A 22,621-nucleotide genomic window follows, 5' to 3' on the forward strand; every position below is an offset into this window, starting at 1 on the left:
ATATTCCCTATGCTTCTTTAAAAAGTAGTGACCAAGAGATTCAAAGTGTTGGGAGGACTCACCTCCAAACGTATCTGCGCGCTAAAGGATGTCCGATACGGGAAAGTTGACCGTACTACAACAAACACGGTAAAAGACCTGTTACCAATTGTGACCAGGCGTGTTAGTTTGCCAGCAAGTCAAAAGTCTCAAGCTTCCAAGGAAACCCAAAAAGTTCTACTTACTTGACCGCTGTGAGGAAAGCATCTATATCATGAACCTCTCCACAAGAAAGTATGCGATGAAATTCAGAGTTGAGCATCTGTATGGGTAATGTTTAAGATAATCAGTTTCGAGTTTGTAGCCGCTCGGATAAGCGGGTCAATAATCAAGAGAGTAGGTTCTATAGAGCTAATTGGTTACCTGCGCGTAAGCTGTATCCGAGACCTCGGCGGGGTTCAAAGTGCCAGCAGCTGGAGTGTGTAGCTATACGTGCGCCGTGTTTGAAATCAGTATAAAAAGCGGACCACGTGACCTACGTGTGCTTTAGTTTAACATCGAAAGCGGACTGACCTGAGTGGTGATATGTTAGCGGTATGCGAACAATAAAGATTGAAAGAAAGAATGTAAAATCAACACGAGTGTAACAAAGTCAAGAGTTTACCATACCACAACGTGCTGATAAACGAAACGCACCATAGAGATACCCTTGTGATTCAGAGAGTCAACAAACTAAATGGAGGAAGAAAACATTTAAAAACACATATAAACATGAGCAATGCATTGATGAGAACAAATTTTGAACGTTAAGCATTGCGTAAATGCAATCACATTTTGAACGTAGCTCTGTATTGGAACAGACAAAATCTTGTATGCAAAAGTATATTGTAAAATAAAGTGAGAGGAAAACAGATAGTAACATTCGGTTTGCTCCTTGGTATGTAACGTGAGGTGTACCTGGAAATTAAACAATATGCAACCGCATGTCATCACAGGAAATTAATTAGTTCAATCTTATCATTCAGGCCACAAGGGGTAAGGGTTTTCAAAAAACAGATCCAAAAAGTCTCTCTTTGAGCCAAATATCTGTTTGAATCAACATGTGCTAGTACCGACACTTGGTCTAGCACCGTGAAGCGAAGTTGGGGTATAGTGTGTTGATGTGTGTGCCTCTCACTTTATTTTACAATATACTTGTGCATACAAGATTTTGTCTGTTCCAGTACAGAGCTACGTTCAAAATGTGATTGCACTTACGCAATGCTTAACGTTCAAAATTTGTTCTCATCAATGCATTGCTCATGTTTATATGTGTTTTTAAATGTTTTCTTCCTCCATTTAGTTTGTTGACTTTCTGAATCACAAGGGTATCTCTATGGTTCGTTTCGTTTATCAGCACGTTGTGGTATGGTAAACTCTTGACTTTGTTACACTGGTGTTGATTTTACATTCTTTCTTTCAATCTTTATTGTTCGCATACCGCTAACATATCACCACTCAGGTCAGTCCGCTTTCGATGTTAAACTCAAGCACACGTAGGTCACGTGGTCCGCTTTTTATACTGATTTCAAACACAGTACACGTATAGCTACACACTCCAGCTGCTGGCACTTTGAACCCCGCCGAGGTCTCGCATACAGCTTACGCGCAGGTAACCGATTAGCTCTATAGAACCTACTCTCTTGATTATTGACCCGCTTATCCGAGCGGCTACAAACTCGAAACTGATTATCTTAAACATTATCCATACAGATGCTCAACTCTGAATTTCATCGCATACTTTCTTGTGGAGAGGTTCATGATATAGATGCTTTCCTCACAGCGGTTAAGTAAGTAGAACTTTTTGGGTTTCCTTGGAAGCTTGAGACTTTTGACTTGCTGGCAAACTAACACGCCTGGTCACAATTGGTAACAGGTCTTTCACCGTGTTTGTTGTAGTACGGTCAACTTTCCCGTATCGGACATCCTTTAGCGCGCAGATACGTTTGGAGGTGAGTCCTCCCAACACTTTGAATCTCTTGGTCACTACTTTTTAAAGAAGCATAGGGAATATTGGTCATCACTATGGCGATCACTTTCCCTCTGGGTGTTCACTTCATTCATTTTTCCTTCATTCATTTTTCCGTTCACTCGGGTTTCGGTGATCCTTCACATATGCACCCCCATTTTGGTGAACATGAATTAGTACATTTGTCGTTACATCTTACTGCTCCGTTTTTCATTATCATTCGCTTCTGTGTCATTTGTGAATACGTCATTGGCAGGTTAGAATACTGGATGTTAACATTGGAACAATGTAAAAACATGGAATACAATAGATGTTCCGTTTATGTAGTTGTGTTTATTTAATTGGTTTTGCATCTTTCAAGATGATATCTGTACAAACAATCATACATATACGTATATATACTTTCACAGCATTCCCCTGATGAAGGTTCTGAAACCGAAATGCATTGGGATACCATGACGATGCTCTGAAAATACTAATGCTTTCTGCATAAGAAAATAAAGAAGAATTTGATTCCTGCTTAACAGTCATCTTTGATGTTTTGGTTGAAGAATATTGACAAGCAATAAGCAATTATGAACTGACTCGTGATACAGCAACTCTTTTGAGTTTTACTTTGGATTACGTTTTTGGTTTATATCAGGAACTTGTTTGCATTTTACACTGACGTCAAGTGTTTTGTTTCCTTTATGACAACTAATGTTTGTTTATTAATCAATTTCATGTGTAGTTCACTTTTTTGGAATTTAATCACACCATTATATTGCACCTTATAGGGCGGGTGGATAGTGCGCCTTTGCTCAAACTGTTGTTTGAATAATTTTGTGGTCATATTTTGTAGCCTGTCCAGGGGTTGAACAGGTCACACAAAGGCAGCACCTCAGATCACTGAGAGAATACTTTTTGCATTTTCATTGTCTTTAGACAACTAAAATATAGGACTACATTAGGAGTGCAGGTTGCCAAATCCCCTTTTTTTAAGTTCCTCAGTATGACACTCTAAAATGAGCCCTCTTTTATAGGAAAATACACAGCAAAAATCATACGTCTTCGCGAGGTGAGCAAAATGTTACTTAGGCTCAGCAAATCACAATACAGAATAAAATGCAACAATTCCTTGCACCATTCCCTAAATGAATTTCATCTCTGTATTACCTGAATGTCATTGGGTGTGACAGTACAGATCTAGTTACACACAAACCAATGACAGGCTTATAGAATTAATATGTCACTGAGTTTGAGGCATGAAGAATGTCAGGACCTCAAAAGTTACATTTGAGATTAAAGCTTCCTCCAGAGTTCACCAAGCTACCAAGTGATAAACATTCATGTAGGCAAATCTTTGTTTGTGGAGAGAGAAGAAATGGAAACACAGTCATGTTTAGAATTCAAAATGGAGCCAGGCTTTGCTTAGGCTTAGTTTGGTCAATCTTAGAAAAAACACGGTTCTAAAAAGTAAAGAGTAGTGTAATCGTTCTTGGTGCAAAATATTTACGTCGCTAAGCACACATTATGTATATGAAACCTCTCTCCCTCTCTACTGAGAGCAAAGACTAAAATAAGGAGACATGGATGTCAATGTACCAAAATGGAGCAAGGATATCCATTTCCGATACTGAAGCCAAGAATGAACTTCATCTCTAGCAAATATAGAAGTAAATAAGTGGTGTAAAGAGAAAGACAAATGACAGCTGTTAGAAATTGGGGTTTCTGGTTGGCAGAGCTATGCACCCTCTCCAAGCAGGAACCACAATCCTAGTCAGGGTAGGTGACAACACAACCTAAATTATCCTGTCCAAACCCTCTGGTAGGTGGGCACAGAGCAGTCAGGCTTAACTTAAGAGGCAATGCCTAAAGTATTTGTGCAACACTTCATACAGCAATACAGTGAAAACACCACAATAAGATTCCACACCAGGTTAGGAAAATAGATTATGCTTTGATAAATAAAACAAGACAAAAATGACAAAAATGCATCAAGTAGAAGTCCAGATATAAATTCTTAAAGAATAAATGTCAAAATAGCGCTCATAAGCAATAATCGCTTAAGTGGATTAAGCGCTAAGGTCCGTCCACACGATAGAAGGCTTCTATCGTGTGGACGGACCTTAGCGCTTCCATTGTGTGACAAGAAACCTCTGAAAATAAACGAGGAAGGATTCTCCCCTCTATATGATTTTGCTGCCAGTAATTTGAAAAACATCTGTTACAGCAGCAGCAAGAACGTTTGTACCACGATAAAGAATTGTCGTGTGATATCTATAATCTATGAAGGGTCTCTGTATGCAATAATTACTGTCCTGAAGATGGTCTGACGGATTGATGCCATCCAAGACCGAAACGTCGACTCTACCATCTATTTCTACAATATCTATTATACACAGTTGATTGTTATTTTCTCAAGAATGAGATACATCTCTGTTGATTCTGCAGGAATAGATGTCTGTTCATGAAATGTGGATAAGATTTAACCCCTTTTTCCATGATCTGTTGCTGAACTTTTGGTTCACCTGTACTCCTTTTAATTTGATTTATATATAAAACTATTTGTGTTTATTTTACGAAAAGATTTCCCGTGTGTGTGCTCTTTATATTCAATGATTGAGTCAGTTAATTGATATTTCTGATTGGTGTTCATTTTGAAATACACCTATGAACTAAGTCTTTCAGCAGTACAGCAGCTTTCTTCTGGGCAGAGGAGTGACAGGTCCAGAAGTGTACTAATTTGGTAGTGCCAGAGGCCCATTACTTATACCCAGTGGTGCCTTGAAGTGGGGGGACACTTCAAAGAAATATTTGAAGTGCACTTAGTTCTCCCTTCCCGCCCTTACTTCAGACACAATTTATTTTATTTTTATTTATAAGAATTTGTAAAGCGCAAACTGTCACCATTGCAGGCATCCTGGCGCTGACAGAATCCAAGGAAAAGCGAGAGAAGACCAGCAGGGAGTGGACTAGCAAGGGAAAAGCCACGTTTTAACCTTTTTTCTGAACGGCAAGAGTTCATTAATGTGCCTAATCTCGCTGGGGAGGGTGTTCCAGAGTTTAGCGGCAACCACCTCAAAGGATCTGCCCCCAGCTCTGACCAGCTTGAATTTGGGGATGACCACCAGTTTGGCATCAGAGGAGCGAAGATGTCTAGTAGGAACATACCATACAAATTTAGTTTGGAGAGGGGCCGGCCCAGTACCATGGAGGGCCCTGAAAACAATACAGAGGGCCTTGAATTGGATCCTCTGTCTAAGAGGGAGCCAATGCAATTTAGCCAAGGCAGATGAACCATGAGATCTTCTTGACAGCCCCAAGGCCAATTTTGCAGCTGCAGATTGGACCCTTTGGAGCCTATCCAGTAGAAACTCAGGGGACCCGAGCAGGAGGGCGTTACAATAGTCCAACCTGCTCAGGATGGTGCATCTAACCACTTGGGCACGGGCCTGGATGGGTAGGAGGGGCAGGACTTTTCTTAAAGAACGGAGAATGGCAAAGCAACAGGCCGATGTTTTTTGAACATGGGTCTCCAAGCTGAGTCTGTGGTTGAGCGTAACCCCTAGGTTGCGAACAGAATCTGCAGGCTGCACATTGGACCTAGTTTCCGGGGGCCAAAAATTGTTAGGGAACGGGCGTGGGAGCCTAGAACCTGCGCTAAAGAGCACCTCAGTTTTCCCTGCATTAAACTGAAGTGAGTTATCCTTCAGCCACCTAGAAGTGTCCCGTAAGCAATTATGTAAAACCTCCACAGAAATAGAGTCCTCCCCTTCCAAGGAGAGGATCATCTGCGTGTCGTCGGCGTAATTGACGGTTTTGATGCCGAAACTTTTGATCAGTAATATTAACGGCCTGAGGTAAACATTAAAAAGTATTGGGCTGATAGCAGAGCCCTGGGGGACTCCGTACGACACCAGGGAAAAGACAGATTGGAAAGGAGGCAAAGAAACAGCCTGCTGCCTGTCCTGCAAGAAAGAGCGAAACCATTGCAATGCCGTATCCCTCACTCCAGCTTCCGACAGCCGCCTTAAAAGGATCTTATGATTCACCGTATCAAAGGCGGCAGACATATCAAGCAGTATCAAAAACGATGCCTGCCTTCTGTCTGCCCGTCTTAGAAGTTCGTCCATGGCGGTGAAAAGGGCTGTTTCGGTGCCATGGGCCGGCCGGAAACCAAATTGGTCCCCGTCAAGTAAGAAATGATGTTCCAGGTGGTTGGAGAGAGTGTTACTAACCACTCGTTCCACTATTTTGGCAGGGAACGGCAGCAGTGAAATGGGCCTGTAATTCTTGGAGCAGTCAGGATCAAGGGACGGTTTTTTTAGCAAGGGGGAAACTAATGCTCGTTTCCAATGGTCAGGGACAGTGCCAGTCATCAGAGATTGCTCACAAATTAAGTGGAGATGGGGGAAGAGTTCATCTCCAAATTCCTGCCAAATTTTGGGAGGCACCGGGTCCAGAGGGGATCCGGAAACAATTTGTCTTGCAATTTTAGTGAAAATATCATATGTGAGCAGAGGAAACCTAAGAAGTAGGTCTTCAGGAGTCCTAGGTGAGTCAGGTGATTGACAGTCCAGAGGAGCTTCAGTGTCATAAGGAGAGTCCAGGTCTTTAAGGATAAGTTCTATTTTCTCCTTGAAAAAAGTGGCCAGATTGTCACACAGGTCTTGAGACGGGACGATCGCATTTTTACAGGATTCCGGGTTGGTGACGCTGTTAAGGATGTTAAAAATGCTCCTAGAATTGTTGGTAGTGTTACAAATCAAGGAGGAGTAGTGATCGGATTTGGCTCTTTTAATGAGAGTTTTGTAGGCCTGAACCTTAGATTTCCAAGTATGTTTGGACGTTTCCTCATAGTCGTGTCTCCACCTTCTCTCTGCTTGTTTACATTCAAGTTTTAGTTTTTTTAGATCGTCGTTAAACCAAGGGGCAGAGTTTTTTCCCCTGTGAGTTCGATTTTTGAGAGGGGCATGGATATCGACAACCGTAGAGATACTGGTGATAAGAGAATTGTAGTTGTCACCTATACTATTGTTCACGTTGAAGAGCTGTTGAAGATGGAACACTTCACCAGCAGGGTGAAGACGTGAAAGAGCCCTCCAATCTCTACATTTAATTTCCTTGGTCATCACAGGGACCTTATGCGGACCAGTCTTTTTATGAAGAAAGAATTTAACCAGAGAATGATCCGTCCAGTCCATCGGAAGAGTGTCTCCCATAAACACCAGATCAGGTGCCGCAAAGACAAGGTCAAGTAAGTGGCCGGCTGTGTGGGAGGCCTTGGAGACAAGTTGAGAGAGACCAAAACTCTCACAGGTGAGAAGTAGGTTCCTGAGGGCTGAGTCAAGGGAGCCATTGTTCCAGAGATTAAAATCTCCAAGTATAATTATTTTCTGGTGTGATAGCGCAATGTTAGACAAGGTGGTGATTAGCGCTTGTTGCTGCTGAAGGCTGAACGCCCCTGGTGGGCGATAGCAGACTATCCCAGTGACCAGAGTCTCAGAGTGAGTTTGAATAGAGAGCCCTAACAACTCAGTGCCCACAGTAGGGTCAAGGGTAAGAGCCTTGATGCGGCAGGAAGCTCTAAAAATGACTCCCACACCCCCGCCTCTGCCAGTAGGCCTAGGGGAATGGAGAAATTTAAACCCGGGGGGGCAGGCAAATCCGGGATCGACCAAACAATCAGGACGTGTCCAAGTTTCTGTCATGAACAGGATGTCTAATTCGTGAATGTCGAACAGAAGTTGGAGCTCAGTGCAATGTCTAGGCAGGGATCTGACATTTAATAAACCGCAATTCAAAACGTCTACACCAAGAACGTCGAGCCGGGGGTATGATGTAGGTGCTAGAGAAAGTATTCCTCTATCTGCATGTAGCTTACCAATTTGGATGGGCTCATTTCTAGAGTAGGGTGGCCCAGCAGGAAGCTGAACCTGCTGTAAAGAGTCGTACCCGGCAGCGTAAGTGGCCCAAGGCGCAGTCCTGGCGCGGACAGGCGCAGACGGGCTTGCCTTAGGCGAGCCTTCGGCGCGCATTCGTCGCGCCCGCTGCGCTCGTCCGCTGCGCTTCCGGGGGAGGCACATGTTTATAGGCTGTAGCCTCAAGGTCACGCTCCCGGCTTCCGCCTCAGGAGGTCTATCAAAGGGTAATCAGGGGGTAATCAGTCCTTTGTGTGGAGACAGGACATAGCCCTTTCAGGGGTAAGTGCCCGCTCCTCCCTCCCATCCTGCTCAGAATGGCCCATCTACATGCATATGATCACTCATGCACACCTACCCTTTCTTTGTGTGTGACTGTCTAGAGGGAATACAGGAAGCTAGCTGTCACCCACATACCAGATGTGTATTCCAGACAGGCAATAGGCACAAAATGGCTAAAGTAAGTAAATACAACTTTCTAAAATTCCTGTTTGCTAAACTGAAATTTAAAATCATAAGTTGTGATTTTGAATTGTAACCCTAAACTTGAAAGGTTTATCTCTTCACAATTGGGAGTTACACAGATGTAATATGGTAATCCCAATGCTATCCTATGGAAGAGATAGGCCTTTCAGTAGTGAACAACGAAATTGGGAGGTTTTCACTACCAAGAATGTAAAGTTTAGAAGTACATGTCCTGCCTTTTACATGCACTGCACCCTGCCCTGTGGGTTATACAAGGCCTACCTTAAGGGTGGCTTATATGTATAAAAATGGAAGGTTTAGGCCTGGCAAGAGGTTTCAATTGAGAGTGAGTTTTCAAGTAACTATGTACCTGATTGACTGTGTGCACAGCTATGTATGTCAAATTTTAAATAATACTTTTCTAGTTTCATAACATGAATCAGAAACAAATGTTCATTATTACTTTGTATTGCTTTTTTTTTCACACACAGTCTCTGTAGTAGCAGGCCTGAGACATGGTGTTGGACTTGGCCCTTTTTCCATGGTCATCCCAGAACTTTTTGCCTTCCTCCGGTATTTTTTCTGACCTGTTGGTGGTTTTAGGACTCTGGGCACTTTATCACTGCTGTTGTGTATTGACTGTCTGTCCTTGGAGTGACAGGGGCTGGGGAGGTGAGTGGCTCCAGAGAATCTGGCTGAGTCAGCTCTAGGCTGAATAGACCTGATCTGCATTCGAGGTAGTGGGAGGAGTAGCAACTGAACCTGAATAGTACTGTGTCTGCCTTCCACAATGATGGCTACGCCCCCCTGTGGTGTGTCTTGGGCCAGGTCCTACACTGACAATGGAGGTTGTTGTGCACTTGAAAAGATGTGTGTAAGTGCCCCCCAGAACTAGTTTGGACTGGGCCCAGAGCCCTGTGCTAGGGGGAAGAACAAAGACACTTGATATATAAATATTGGGGCTGTGACCCCATGTTTTCTGGAGATTACTTGGATCTGAAGGAAGAACACTGCCAGGAGGTACCGCCGTGGGACCCAGCTGCTGTCTTCTGCTGGGAGGCCCTGCCTGCTGACTTGCCTGTGCCCAGCTCTGACCTATGGAGTTTTGGGGAATTAGCGCCGGGCTGAGCGCTCCACCTTGGTTGCCTTGGACCTGGGCTTGGGGCGCTGCAGGATTCCTATGTGTCGGGCCCCTGGTGTGGGCTTGTGCTGCAGCAGAGGATGGTGAAGGCTGTGCTTGATACACTGCCCTGGAGCATGAGGAGCACTTTGTCACTGCTGTGCCCCTCAGCGCTGTGCTGCACACCAGAAGCACGTGATGGGCGCTTTTTAATTATATTTCCAGAGCCCGAGAAGGGGGCTCCAACTTTGCTCGTAACAAGCGCTGTGGGCAGGAAGCTGCCGGATGTCAGGCAGCGTTTAGGCATGTGTAACAGTGAGTCCGACCCCGACAGTGTCTTCCTCTGTCACTCTCACACTGACTTTGTATCCCCCTCCGTATCCCCTCTGTACCCACAGCACCCGGTCTCACGGATCAAACCTACAGCCTTTGGCAGCGTCGAGACGCCTGACGAACACTGTTTCTTTAACTGGGACGAGCTAGCAGCAGACCCCGCCCCCGACGAGAACGTCACAGAGACGGAGCCGTCATATCCCGGAAGGCGAGGACGAGAGGGGTGTGTAATCACCGGAGCGGAGAAGAGAGCGAGAGAAGGAGAACGAGAGGAGAACCAAGAGGACCGAGTGGAGAGTATCGTGGACGAGAAGAACGAGGAGACAACCAGACGAGGAGCGGAGGTGCCGGTACCTGAGCCAGGAGGCCAACGACCCCGTGATTCGCCCCGCCACGTTTCCGAGGGAGAAGCGTGGCACCAGCAGGTACGGGCTCGTATCTCGGGTTGGGCGGGGCTTCGTAGTGTGCCTAGAAAATAAGAGCCGTACCCCTCACCGTACCCTTTCCTCACTACCTTCGTCACATAGGTTAGGAGTTTTGAGCACGGTGATCCTCCTTCACTCCCTGGGCCCCCTCACAATATAACCTTTGAGCAAACCACTGATTCGCCTCTCCCTTCTGTCCCTTCTTCCCTCACCTCACCCTGAGGACCGGAGAACCGCCCTGTCACGAAGACCTCGACACCCTGGAGCGGAGGCAGAGAGGGAAGACGCCCCCTACCAGTCGCCGGACCCCGGAACTCGACGCGGAGAGCACCTTACCATACTATAGACCCTCATAAGATAGAAAACGTGTACCTACAAAGAATAAAGTACCTAGAGAAACAGCTCCTGTTTCAGAGCCTCCTTCCATCCCGCAACAAGTGGTGGAGAATGCGGGCATAAGTACAGGCATCTGTAAAGAAAAGATGGATGAACTCCTCCAGCACATTATACAAGGACAAGAAAAGTTAGGATGGGTGGTAGAACAACAGCTGAAGTCCGCAGAAGCGGATAGAGAGACCTTTAAATCTACCATCGCGGCTCAGTTAGACGGCATCCAAACGATGATTCGAGACCCTGATACCGGACCCGTACCAAATCCCAGACCAGCACTGCCGGGACCATCCGGTATAGCTCTCCAGAAATACGTAGCCGGAGAGGATCCCGATGCGTTCCTCCTGAACTTCGAAAGAGCCGCTCTAGCCTGCGGATGGCCAGTAGAAAAGTGGCCTTTCTTTCTGGCACCTTTGCTCACCAGTGAGGCCCAAGCAGCCTATCAGGTTGCTAACGCGAATGGCACCGTTCCATATGGCACCATCAAGGCCATCATTCTGGACCATCTAGGCTTGGATGCCGAGGCATACAGAGTACGGTTTAGAAAAGAAAGAGGGAGACCCGGCGAGAATCCCAAGACTTTGTTTTTTCGACTAAAAATGGCTGCCGACAAGTGGTTGACCCCGAACACCAGTACTAAAGAGGATATCATGGACAAGGTGTACCTAGAGCAATACCTGGAGGCTCTACCCTTCAGCATTCAAAGATGGTTGCGGCAGCAGCCACACTTGACAGTGGCCCAAGCCATAGAACTGGCGACCTCATACGCACAAGCCCAACCTCGTAGCGCTCCATGGGAGACCGAAAAACCACCACGCCCCTCCCCGTTGAAACCAGAAAGGAAACCCCGACCTCCAGGAGAAACCCTCCCTTTAAAACCTTTCAAACCCGAAACCTACCCCCTAAGAGGACCACAGTGTTTTGAATGTGGGACTTGGGGGCATATAGCCCGTTTATGTCCACACCGAAGAACCCATGGAAGTGGGATACGTACCCAAGTCCATCCTGTACAGCGCGGAACTTGGGAGTTCCTTCTACGTAAGTGTAATGGTGAATGGGAGAACAGTCAGGGCTCTTCTTGATTCAGGGTGCCGACAGTCTGTGATTCAAGGGAAGTTGGTAGAGTCCACACAGGTGCTGCCCCACTCAGTAGTAAACATCAAGTGTGTGCATGGGGACATAAAACCATATCCGGTGACTGTCCTACGCCTAGAGCTCCCGGGTGGGATTCAACATAGAGTAAAATTGGGGGTATTAGAATCCTTGCCTGAGGAGTTGATTATTGGGACGGACAACCCCGAATTCCTGGAGCTGTTTTTTCACTCTACCCGTAGGCCATCCATACAGACCCAGAACTCCCTACTACAGCGTCCGGTCCATCCCGCGTATATCACCCCAGAACCATGGGTGGGAGACAAAAACTTTAGCTTCGCCCAGGCAAACGACCGATCGCTCTTTAATGCGTGGGAGCATGCCCACCAGTCTAAAGACGACCCTAACCCCACGTACCCACGATTCACCCTCAGAGAAGGGTTGTTATACAGAGAAGGAAATAAGGGCGAACCCCTACAGCTGCTGGTACCCTCCCCCTTTCGTGATCAAATAATGTTCTACGCTCATTCCCATCTCCTGGCAGGACACATAGGGAGTGAAAAGACGACTCAGAACGTACTTCGGCATTTCTATTGGCCAGGTATCTATAAAGATATCAAACTGCACTGTACAACATGTGAGGTGTGTCAAAAGAAAAACGTACACCGCCCTCCCCAGGTTCCCTTGCAGTCATTACCCATTATCGGGACCCCCTTTGAGAGGGTTGGCATGGACCTGATGGGACCCCTGCCAAAAACAAAAAAAGGGAACCAATACGCACTGGTTATAGTCTACTATGCCACTCGCTTCCCGGAAGCCTTTCCACTGCGAAATCCCACCACCAGAATAATCGCGGATAAAATGATAGAACTGTTCTCTCGGGTTGGGTTCCCGAAGGAAATCCTGACGGATCAGGGTTCTCCGTTTATGTCACGCCTAATGAGGGAAGTGTGTCAACTAGTGGATCTACGTCAAATAAGAACCTCCGTGTACCACCCTCAAACCGACGGCCTCGTGGAAAGGTATAACGGGACACTCAAGACAGTCCTTAAAAAGATGCTCTCAGTAAGTGGGAAAGAGTGGGACGCTCTTCCACCTTTGTCCCTGTACGTCATAAGAGGACAAACCCAAAGCAGCCTGGGATGTTCGGCCTTTGAGATGCTCTACGGAAGGCAGCCACGCACGCTACTGGAGATGACCAAAGAGGCGTGGGAGAAAGAGACGGGGGAAACCCATGGAATATTGGAATATACCCAAGACCTGAAAAACAAACTAGGAAAATTGAGAGACCTGGCCTATGTACACCTAACCCAAAGCCAGACCTGCCAAAAACACTGGTACGACAAAGGAAAAAAATGGAGACAACTGAAGATAAACGACTGGGCGTTGGTGCTCTTACCTTCGGCCACCCGACGGTTCCAAACGGAATGGATGGGACCTTATAAAGTGACCGACACCATTGGGAAGACCAGTTATCGTTTACAAATATCCCCTAGGAAAACACAGGTATACCATATTAATTTGCTTAAGAAATGGATCGGACCTCCGCCCAAAGACGTCCACATGGCCAGACCAGCACCCGAGCCCACTACTTCTACGTTGGGGGACTTGAACATAAACGACGACATATCACTGCACCAGAGGGAGACCTTGCTCGAAACTCTGACGCCCTATGACTATTTGTTTTCGGATGTGCCTGGGAAAACATCGGCGATTGAACATCGAATCGACACTCCTCCTGGAACGGTAGTGAAGAGGAGACCCTACCGCATTCCAGCCGCCAAACGCCCGGCCATACAGAAGGAGGTCCGGGAAATGCTACGGCTTGGGATCATAAGACCGTCTCGTAGTGAATGGTCATCACCGATTGTAATGGTACCAAAGCCGGACGGAAGTACCAGGTTTTGCATGGACTTCCGAGCCCTAAATCAGTTGTCCTCTTTCGATGCATACCCCATCCCACGGGTGGATGAACTCATCGAACAATTAGGTGAAGCCAAATATATCAGTACGCTAGATCTAACAAAGGGGTACTGGCAGGTACCCCTGAGGGAAGAAGACCGCAAAAAAACCGCCTTCACAACACCAGAAGGATTGTTTGAATTCAACGTCCTACCCTTCGGCCTGCATGGAGCCCCCGCAACGTTCCAGCGATTGATGAATGAGACCCTTCGTGACCACTCCACCTTTACCTCAGCCTACCTGGATGACATTATCATCTTCAGCCCTAGCTGGGAAGAACACCTCATTCATCTCGCTTTAGTTCTTCAAGCACTCAAAAAGGCAGGGCTACACATAAACGCAAAGAAATCCCGGGTGGGCTATCAAAAGGTAAAATATTTGGGGTACATACTAGGCCACGGGGTTATTGAACCCCAGATCGAGAAGGTCCGGGCTATTTCAGAAACACCCTTTCCCACCAATAAAAAGGAAATGAGAGCCTTCCTCGGGTTGATAGGCTATTACAGAAGATTCATCCCCTCCTTTTCGGACATAGCCTCCCCTTTGACAGACACCCTAAAAAGACAAATCACCCCTCAGGCTTTGCAGTCCCCATCACCGGCTATGTGGAAAGCCTTTAACACCCTGAAAGGGATCATTACCACAAACCCTGTTCTGGCATCCCCCGACTACTCCAAGCCCTTCATCCTTCATACGGACGCCTCCGACTATGGGGTGGGGGCGGTGTTATCGCAACAGACGGACGAAGGAATCGAGCACCCCATCCTGTACATTAGCAGGAAACTGTTCCCCCGAGAAGTGAAATATCCCACAATTGAGAAAGAGTGTTTAGCCATCAAATGGGCAGTGGACAAATTGAGGTATTATCTGGAAGGCCACCCGTTTACACTCTATACAGACCATGCCCCATTACAATGGATGAGCCGCAACATGTCGAACAATCCCAGAGTGTTGCGCTGGTTTCTGTCACTACAACCCTTTTCCTTTACCGTCCTCCACCGTAAGGGTGTTGAGAACGGTAGCACGGACTTCCTCTCACGACATCCTCTCCCCGATCGGGAGAATCCAAGGGGGGAGGTGTGTAACAGTGAGTCCGACCCCGACAGTGTCTTCCTCTGTCACTCTCACACTGACTTTGTATCCCCCTCCGTATCCCCTCTGTACCCACAGCACCCGGTCTCACGGATCAAACCTACAGCCTTTGGCAACGTCGAGACGCCTGACGAACACTGTTTCTTTAACTGGGACGAGCTAGCAGCAGACCCCGCCCCCGACGAGAACGTCACAGAGACGGAGCCGTCATATCCCGGAAGGCGAGGACGAGAGGGGTGTGTAATCACCGGAGCGGAGAAGAGAGCGAGAGAAGGAGAACGAGAGGAGAACCAAGAGGACCGAGTGGAGAGTTTCGTGGACGAGAAGAACGAGGAGACAACCAGACGAGGAGCGGAGGTGCCGGTACCTGAGCCAGGAGGCCAACGACCCCGTGATTCCCCCCGCCACGTTTCCGAGGGAGAAGCGTGGCACCAGCAGGTACGGGCTCGTATCTCGGGTTGGGCGGGGCTTCGTAGTGTGCCTAGAAAATAAGAGCCGTACCCCTCACCGTACCCTTTCCTCACTACCTTCGTCACATAGGTTAGGAGTTTTGAGCACGGTGATCCTCCTTCACTCCCTGGGCCCCCTCACAATATAACCTTTGAGCAAACCACTGATTCGCCTCTCCCTTCTGTCCCTTCTTCCCTCACCTCACCCTGAGGACCGGAGAACCGCCCTGTCACGAAGACCTCGACACCCTGGAGCGCAGGCAGAGAGGGAAGACGCCCCCTACCAGTCGCCGGACCCCGGAACTCGACGAGGAGAGCACCTTACCATACTATAGACCCTCAAAAGATAGAAAACGTGTACCTACAAAGAATAAAGTACCTAGAGAAACAGCTCCTGTTTCAGAGCCTCCTTCCATCCCGCAACAGCATGATTGTGGATGGGGCCCACGGGCGAGACACACAGACAGCCCGGAAGTAAGGCAAAGGTCGAGCCTGGTTGTGGGCGGGGCCACGTTCAAGGAGGAAGCCGGAAACACTGGTGCCACCAGAGACTTAACTCCGCGTCCTGGCCCCTTTGTGTCCCCGCACCTGAGCAGCTACACCATATGTTCGCGGGCCGCTCCGGTCCTGAGAACCAAGGCAGATGGCCCTGACCTAGCAGAGGCTTGAAGCCCAAAAGGATCGTATGACCTTGCGCGGTCCAGAAGAAGCGACGCCTCCTGCGAGAGCCTGGCGGGGAGGTGAGGTCCCCAGGGAAGAGCTGGCCGGAGGGAAATCACCGTCCCTCATTTTTGCAACACAAAGGCAGCTGCACTGCAGGATAGTGGACGGCCGCTTTGGGGGCCACTTCGTTGACTTTTCAGGGGGTGGGGGGAGACCAAGTGAGGTCATCCCGCCCTCGGGGAGCATTGCGCTACCTGGTGGCATTGCGGGGATCACCCCGACCATGGACAAGAGACCCAGAGAGGTCTCCAACGTATTTTTGCACCAGCAGCTGCGCCTTGGAGAGTCGCGGCAGCTGCCAGTGGTATGTCCTGTTAGGGGCCTCCTATTGTTCTTGTGGGCAACGCGGGGTGAGTCCACAATGGGCCCCTGCCTCGGTTACCACAGCAGCTGCACCACAAATGGTGGGCAGCTGCCTCTAGCTAGTGGGGGCAATTTGGTCAAGGTGATGTACTAAGGTGCACTGCAGGATATGTACAGTGATGGTAGAAAATGATGTTATGCCTATGGTCTTGTAATATATGTGCAGCTGCAAGTGGTTCCCATGGTGCATTGCTGAAGATAATATCTGACTAAAGGTGGTGTGCTAAATATACCCTTACCAGTAGTTACTGGTTGTCTTCACTAACTGTGCGTTGTGATATGATGACAGTGGCCCGATTGGCCTGATGATTATGTGATCCCTGTAAATACACGACAAGTGCCTGGTGACACAGTGTATATATGTGATATGCTCTAATGTATTTTATAGATAATACAAAGTCTGTTTTTACATAATCTTGTGTGGAGTTTCTTTTGTGGTGTGCCTAGTGCGTTGCTGCTGTGTGAGTGCGTTGCGCAAACGCTTTACACATTGCCTCTGGGATAAGCCTGACTGCTCTGCCAAGCTACCAATGGGGTGAGCAGGTGTCATCTTCCGTGTGTAACTCCCTTCCCCTGACTAGAGTGGTGGTTTCTGCCTGGCTTAGGCGCATGCCCTAGCTAACCAGAAATCCCATTTCTAACACATGGTTAAGGGGATACATATGTAAGTGGCACAACCAGTGCTTCAGGCCCATTAGTAGCATTTAATTTATGGGTCTGGGCCCCATTTAGTGCACTTTACTTGGGACTTATAAGTAAATTAAATATGCCAGTTGGGGGATGAACCAATATTACCGTGTAAAGGGGAGGGAGCACAAATACTTTAGCACTGTTTAGTAGTGGTAAAGTGTGTAGAGTCCTAAAGCCAGCAAAATGTGGTCAGAAAAATGGAGGGAGGCAGGCGAAACGTTGGGGGAAGAGCACCCTAAGGCTGTCAGGTCTAACAACAGCTTGTCTTCGGGTATTTGATATCCTAAACTAAAGACACTTTCAGCTAAAGCTGCATTACATGAAGCTTATTGGTGGATAAAGATACCATTATCACCCACCATTGACCCTCAGCAGCTACAAGAAGAGGTTACATAAGCCATTGGGAGTAGTCTACCACTAGTGAACCCCTCCTAAAACTGTGCAGGGGCAGCTTTGATGTAATCTTTCTGAAATAATTGAGCAAGATCATTCACAAAGAATATAAACCACTCACATTTATACCTTTGCTACATTTCCCCGTGCTTTGTTTCATTCTTTGCATCTCATCTGAGGCAATATATCTTGCTAATTTCAACTTTGTAGCATAGAGGAAACTTCTTTTGTGTTCCTATGATTCAACAGCTTTTTTCACATGTTCCAGATTTCTTCTCAGTTTCTGGTATGCACAGATTTAGCTCTCTAAGGGCCTCATGTAGGTAGCATACCAGTTACCACTTCTTAAATACCGAACGTTACCGAATCGGTATTTAAGAAGTGGTAACTCGTATGTAGGTAATGAGTCGGTAATTTTTACCGATTCGTTACAATTCGGTAATTACCGAATCGGTATTTACCGATTCGGTAATGAGGCATACCTTCCCATTGATGGGAAGGTATGCCTCATTACCGAATCGGTAAATACCGATTCGGTAATGGGGGGAACACTTGCAAGGGTGGCAGGGTGTCACATTGACACCCTGTTGCACCCCTGATTCGGCCATGTGTGCACATGTGGCACACATACATGCCCTAAGGGCATGTATGTCTGCCACATTGCACACTTCTAAGCGCTATCACATGCGTTTACACAACCATACATTATTTACCACCAACTATTAGTTGGTGGTAAATACCGACTCAAAACATCACCCACACACTCCCCCTACATCTCATTTTTGTATTCGGAATTTACCAAATCGGTAAAATTACCGATTCGGTAATTTTACCGATTCGGTAAATTACCGAATACAAAAATGATCCCCCTACATACCAAAAGCCAAAATACCGGTCGGTAACGGTATAGTTACCGAAAATCGGCCGTTACCGACCGGTATTTGGCGACCTACATGAGGCCCTAAGTGTTTGTGAAAAATGGAAGTATGTCTTCCCCTTTTCATAACCCTTTTCAGTTTCATCTCCTGGGCTGACTTGAGCAGTATCATAAGACCCTTTTAACTTCTTAATAGTATTTTCCTTATTTTTGATACAGTAGTCTAAACTACAACTGCTGTTAGCTTCCGCAGCCCAATTATGCTATGATATAGTGTTTGTTGTGATATTTTGGCATCTCTTTTTTATTTTCAAGCGCTTCTTTCTCTTCTTGATGGTTCTAGTCAAACCACGAATTTGTTTGAGCTGTGATATGAAGGTTCTCTGCATTCATTCTGGCATTTCGATTTGTCCAATGTCTTTTAAATTCATTCAATGTTGTGCATCCTCTACCGTCTTTCCCATAGTTTGCAGCAGCTACATGAGTGTGTGTTCATAGATGGATATGGTTTCAGGAAATTTGTTCACCAAAGGAATCACCCTGTACCCTTTCTCTTTTCCTAGTTGCCTTCAGCTCACTGCTGAGTGGGTCAAGCGGGGCTATTTAAAAGCTAAAACCAGTTTGTGCCTGGTCATTAGTCCAGTGCCATCCAAACTAAAACTTACACGCTTTTGTAACTAAAGATTTTCAGCTCTGTGAGAGTTTCTCTTCCAGGGATAGGCAAAAGCTAATACAGAGTTCCTTGAGCACAGAGAAGAAACATAGCAGCAGGTGGATTCCTTCTGCTTCATAACCTGGATGACCTGGACACCCCTGTCTTAGAAACTGAAGAGAGAACTGGATACACAATGTCTCAACACTCTGTAGTTAAGATATTAAAGCTGCAAGCAGGCAAGTCTTCCTCTGGGTTGTAAAGCAGGCCCCTGCAGCGTGGGAGAGGTGGGGGCAACTCTTCAGAGGGCCCCAACCCTTTAGGGGGCTTCAGACAGCCCAAGGCCAATGAATACTTGTGAGATATAGGAAACTCTGAGGCCCCTCATCACAATCCAAAGGGGAACCCCATCATTTTGCTTTAGGCCATGGTCTTCCTCTCTTCTTGGTTAGCCTCAGCTCTCTGCTAAAAGGGGGGTGGGTTAAAAGGTACAACCAGTTTGTGTTGACATTTGAATGACACAACCTAAAATTCCCATCCTTCTGCCACCCCTGATTTTATCACAGTGAGCAGGTTTCTCTTCCAAGGATTAGCAGAAGCTATTATGGCATCCTTTTTACCACAAAAACCAAACATGCCAGTTGGCCAGTTCCTTCTTCCTAACCCCATTTCCCTGGCCCAGGTGCTCAGATGAAGGATCAAAGAAAAGCTCAGTCACCCAAGCCCATCTGTTCCTCCTACTATGCTGTGTTTGGCTCTGCTGATCTGGGGATGGTCTCCCTCTCAAAGGAAACTTGATGCTGTGGGTGCCAATGGGTGGGATATGTGGCATAGAAGGAAGCTTTGCAGCTTAGACAAGAAACATGGATTTTCTAAGAGGATGTGGTCCGTTAGCTAGACTGCCGACTTTGGTGCTGGAAACAAGGGTTCGAGCCTCGGGATCGCGTCCACATCCTGTGATTCTGGGCAAATCACTTAATCTCCCCGTGCCTGAATGTGTAATGTAAATACGGTGCTCATGTAAAGCGCTCCAATACCTTCGGGTCGAGTTCACGCTATATATATAAATATGCAACAATAAAAATGCTCTATTTTCGGTACATTCTTGTACCACAAAATGGAACATTGTGCACCGGCTCAGGGTTTGTGCATGCAATTACAGTAGAGTTAGCAAAGGGTCAGTCCAACAGCACTAGAGCAAAATTGTTTCTCTTTTTCAGGGCATGGCACCTGTTGCTATTGTGCGTCCAGCAGCCTTAAACTAATGCAGAGATCAATGCCAAATGTACGGAGCAAATAAAAGCAAAAGATTGCAAAAAAAGATGCATTCTCCGACAAGGGCATCTGTCAGAGCAATGCGGACTCCGAGAAAGGGAATTTTGTCCATGAAATACTGTAGTTTATCATTTCATCAGAGAACCTTTGTGATGGCTGTACATAAGGTCATCAGATAAAAGTGGTTTAGTGTGAGGTAGAGATGCCAAAGCTGTGGGATGGTCAGCAAGCAGTGTGGGAGTGACATGGTATGTGGCTGCTGCATCTTTCCTTGTGTTCACACCACTCTAGAGAACAGAAGAGATTTCAAATCAGCTGTTCATTCAGAATACTGCAGTGAGAACGACTAGTCTCTATCATGCTACCTATGCCAAGGAGTTTGAAGACGAGGCGCATGGGTCTTTAATGCACTGAGTGCATTTGTGCGTGCTGAGAGGAGGAGGTCCTGTAGCCAGCTACTTTTATGCCGCGTGAATATGAGTGGAGGGCCTGGGTTGTGCATGGTCCTGAATTAACATCTCATACTTATACTGTGAGGTAAAGTAGCTTGGGCCCTGCATAGCTCTAAAGTCCGCTTCGCTGAAGCATCACTGTGCTCCAGTCTCTTTGATATACCATTTCCAGATGGCCCCGGACATGGTATATCAATAATGCAAGCAAAGACTCATTTCTGAAATCTACAATATTAAATAGTCTTAAGTGCTATACTGAGCTTGCCCTGTCAAATAACCATACATATGTACGCCTTAAGCATAGCATGAAAAGGTCACTGGTATATCATGAGATAGCTATGACATCCCATCTTAAACTAGTGGAAATTACTGATTTCCTGAGCAGCAATATTTCCATACGTTGTACTACATAAATGGCTTCTAAATTCCATAAATACATATACACCCACTGTGTATTCCAGTCTTAGTGAAGGCCTGCATACTGAAAAGGCCAAACCACTGTCAACTTTGGGTATGTCCAAATCTTCATATATTGACTATTATATTCAGAAGGTGACATTCTGTGAAACCTTTTCTCTAGGTCCTGTTGATGTCAATGGACGTGGGACAGTGTCTCTTGTGGGCACTGACATATGTCACTGGTGTCCAACAACCTCAGGTTCTACTGCAGTCCTGCACATTGCTACTGTACACATGACTCTCGATGAATAGCAGGGGAGAGTTGTCAAGGCTAAATCAGATGGTGGCACTGAAAAGAGACTTATGTTGCCATCTGTTACATTTGCTTAATTGCAAGCCTTTTACACATGTAGAGTACAATGAGATTTTAGACATGTTTACTTGAATGTTAAGTAGGATGCAGTTAGATAATCCCCAATCGTGTATTTTCTTTAATAATCTACCATTAACTCTCTACTGAATGAAATGCATAGGGAAAAATTTATTAAATAGTCAAGGGGTGAGCAGATAACTGAAAATTGGGTTTCTGGCGTAAGGCAATCCATAAGCACTTGTTTCCTTTTCTATATTTGATTGCTTGGCCATAATATCATGTGATTGTGTACAGTCTACAGTGCATTTGAAAATTGTTTGAAATTCTGTTTGGGTTTACAGTATTTTATTCTTTTGTAGTCAAAATGAAAGTGATACTAAATTTATCCTTATACTGGACAGAAGACTGGACACATGGACGTCTGTGCGAATGTCTCTTCAAAAATTAGCGGTAAGCTACATATAATTCCAATTAATGGTGTTCGTTGAAAATAATGTATCATTGATTATTACAAACATTGTTGAATAAAAATTACAAAGTTCAGTCAGTCACTATTTTGGTATAGGAATTAGGAGTTCTGTCTTGTGAGGATGGAGTGGGGGCAAAAATAGGAAAATTGGATAATCAAATTATTTTCTTGTTTGCTTCAGATTTTTTTTTTAATAAGTCTTTATACAGCCATGGTGGAACCAGTATCAAAATATGCATGATTTGAGTCAGCATCCAGTTTTCAATTTGGAATAGGTTCTTTAGCTATTCATAAGACCTCAGTTTACCAATCTCTTTTAAGCCTTCTAGAGGTTTATCAGAACCAATGGTATGACACAAGGAAACAACAGGAATCCATTAATAGTTGAATAGATAGATAAAAGTGAGATAAGCCCCAGACAGTTGTTACAGGGCATTAAGGATTTTGTGTCCTGTGAGCCTTATTGTCATGTTGAGTTTGAGAAAACAAAGCAAAATAAAATGTAAACTGAGTTAGTTGTTACCTGACTTTATCTTACAATTCCTTCAGATGGACCAAAGCACATATATATATGGGATAAAGTACGCCTTGCCGTACATTATTAGGATATTGCAAGTCACTGAGGAGTTCCATGACCATATAGAGGAGCGAGGTTGAAGGCTGACTTTTTATAAGGTCCGGGGCCTCTGGGGTTGACTTGCAGTATCCTTATAAAATACACAAAGGGGTACTTGATT

General features: G+C 46.0%; 1 protein-coding gene across 2 annotated transcripts in view; it reads left to right on the forward strand.

Moving 5' to 3' along the window:
- The window catches only part of MCF2 (MCF.2 cell line derived transforming sequence), an 830,978-nt gene that overhangs the window by 257,341 nt on the left and 551,016 nt on the right, over nt 1-22,621 (forward strand). For both annotated transcript variants that reach the window (XM_085607961.1, XM_085607960.1), the window contains exon 4: nt 21,775-21,865. In XM_085607961.1, coding sequence (XP_085464087.1) covers nt 21,775-21,865 — 91 coding nt within the window. The remainder of the gene's footprint in view (nt 1-21,774; nt 21,866-22,621) is intronic.

The sequence above is a fragment of the Triturus cristatus genome, chromosome 5_2 (genome assembly GCF_964204655.1).
Source record: "Triturus cristatus chromosome 5_2, aTriCri1.1, whole genome shotgun sequence".
NCBI classification, from domain to species: Eukaryota; Metazoa; Chordata; class Amphibia; order Caudata; family Salamandridae; genus Triturus; species Triturus cristatus.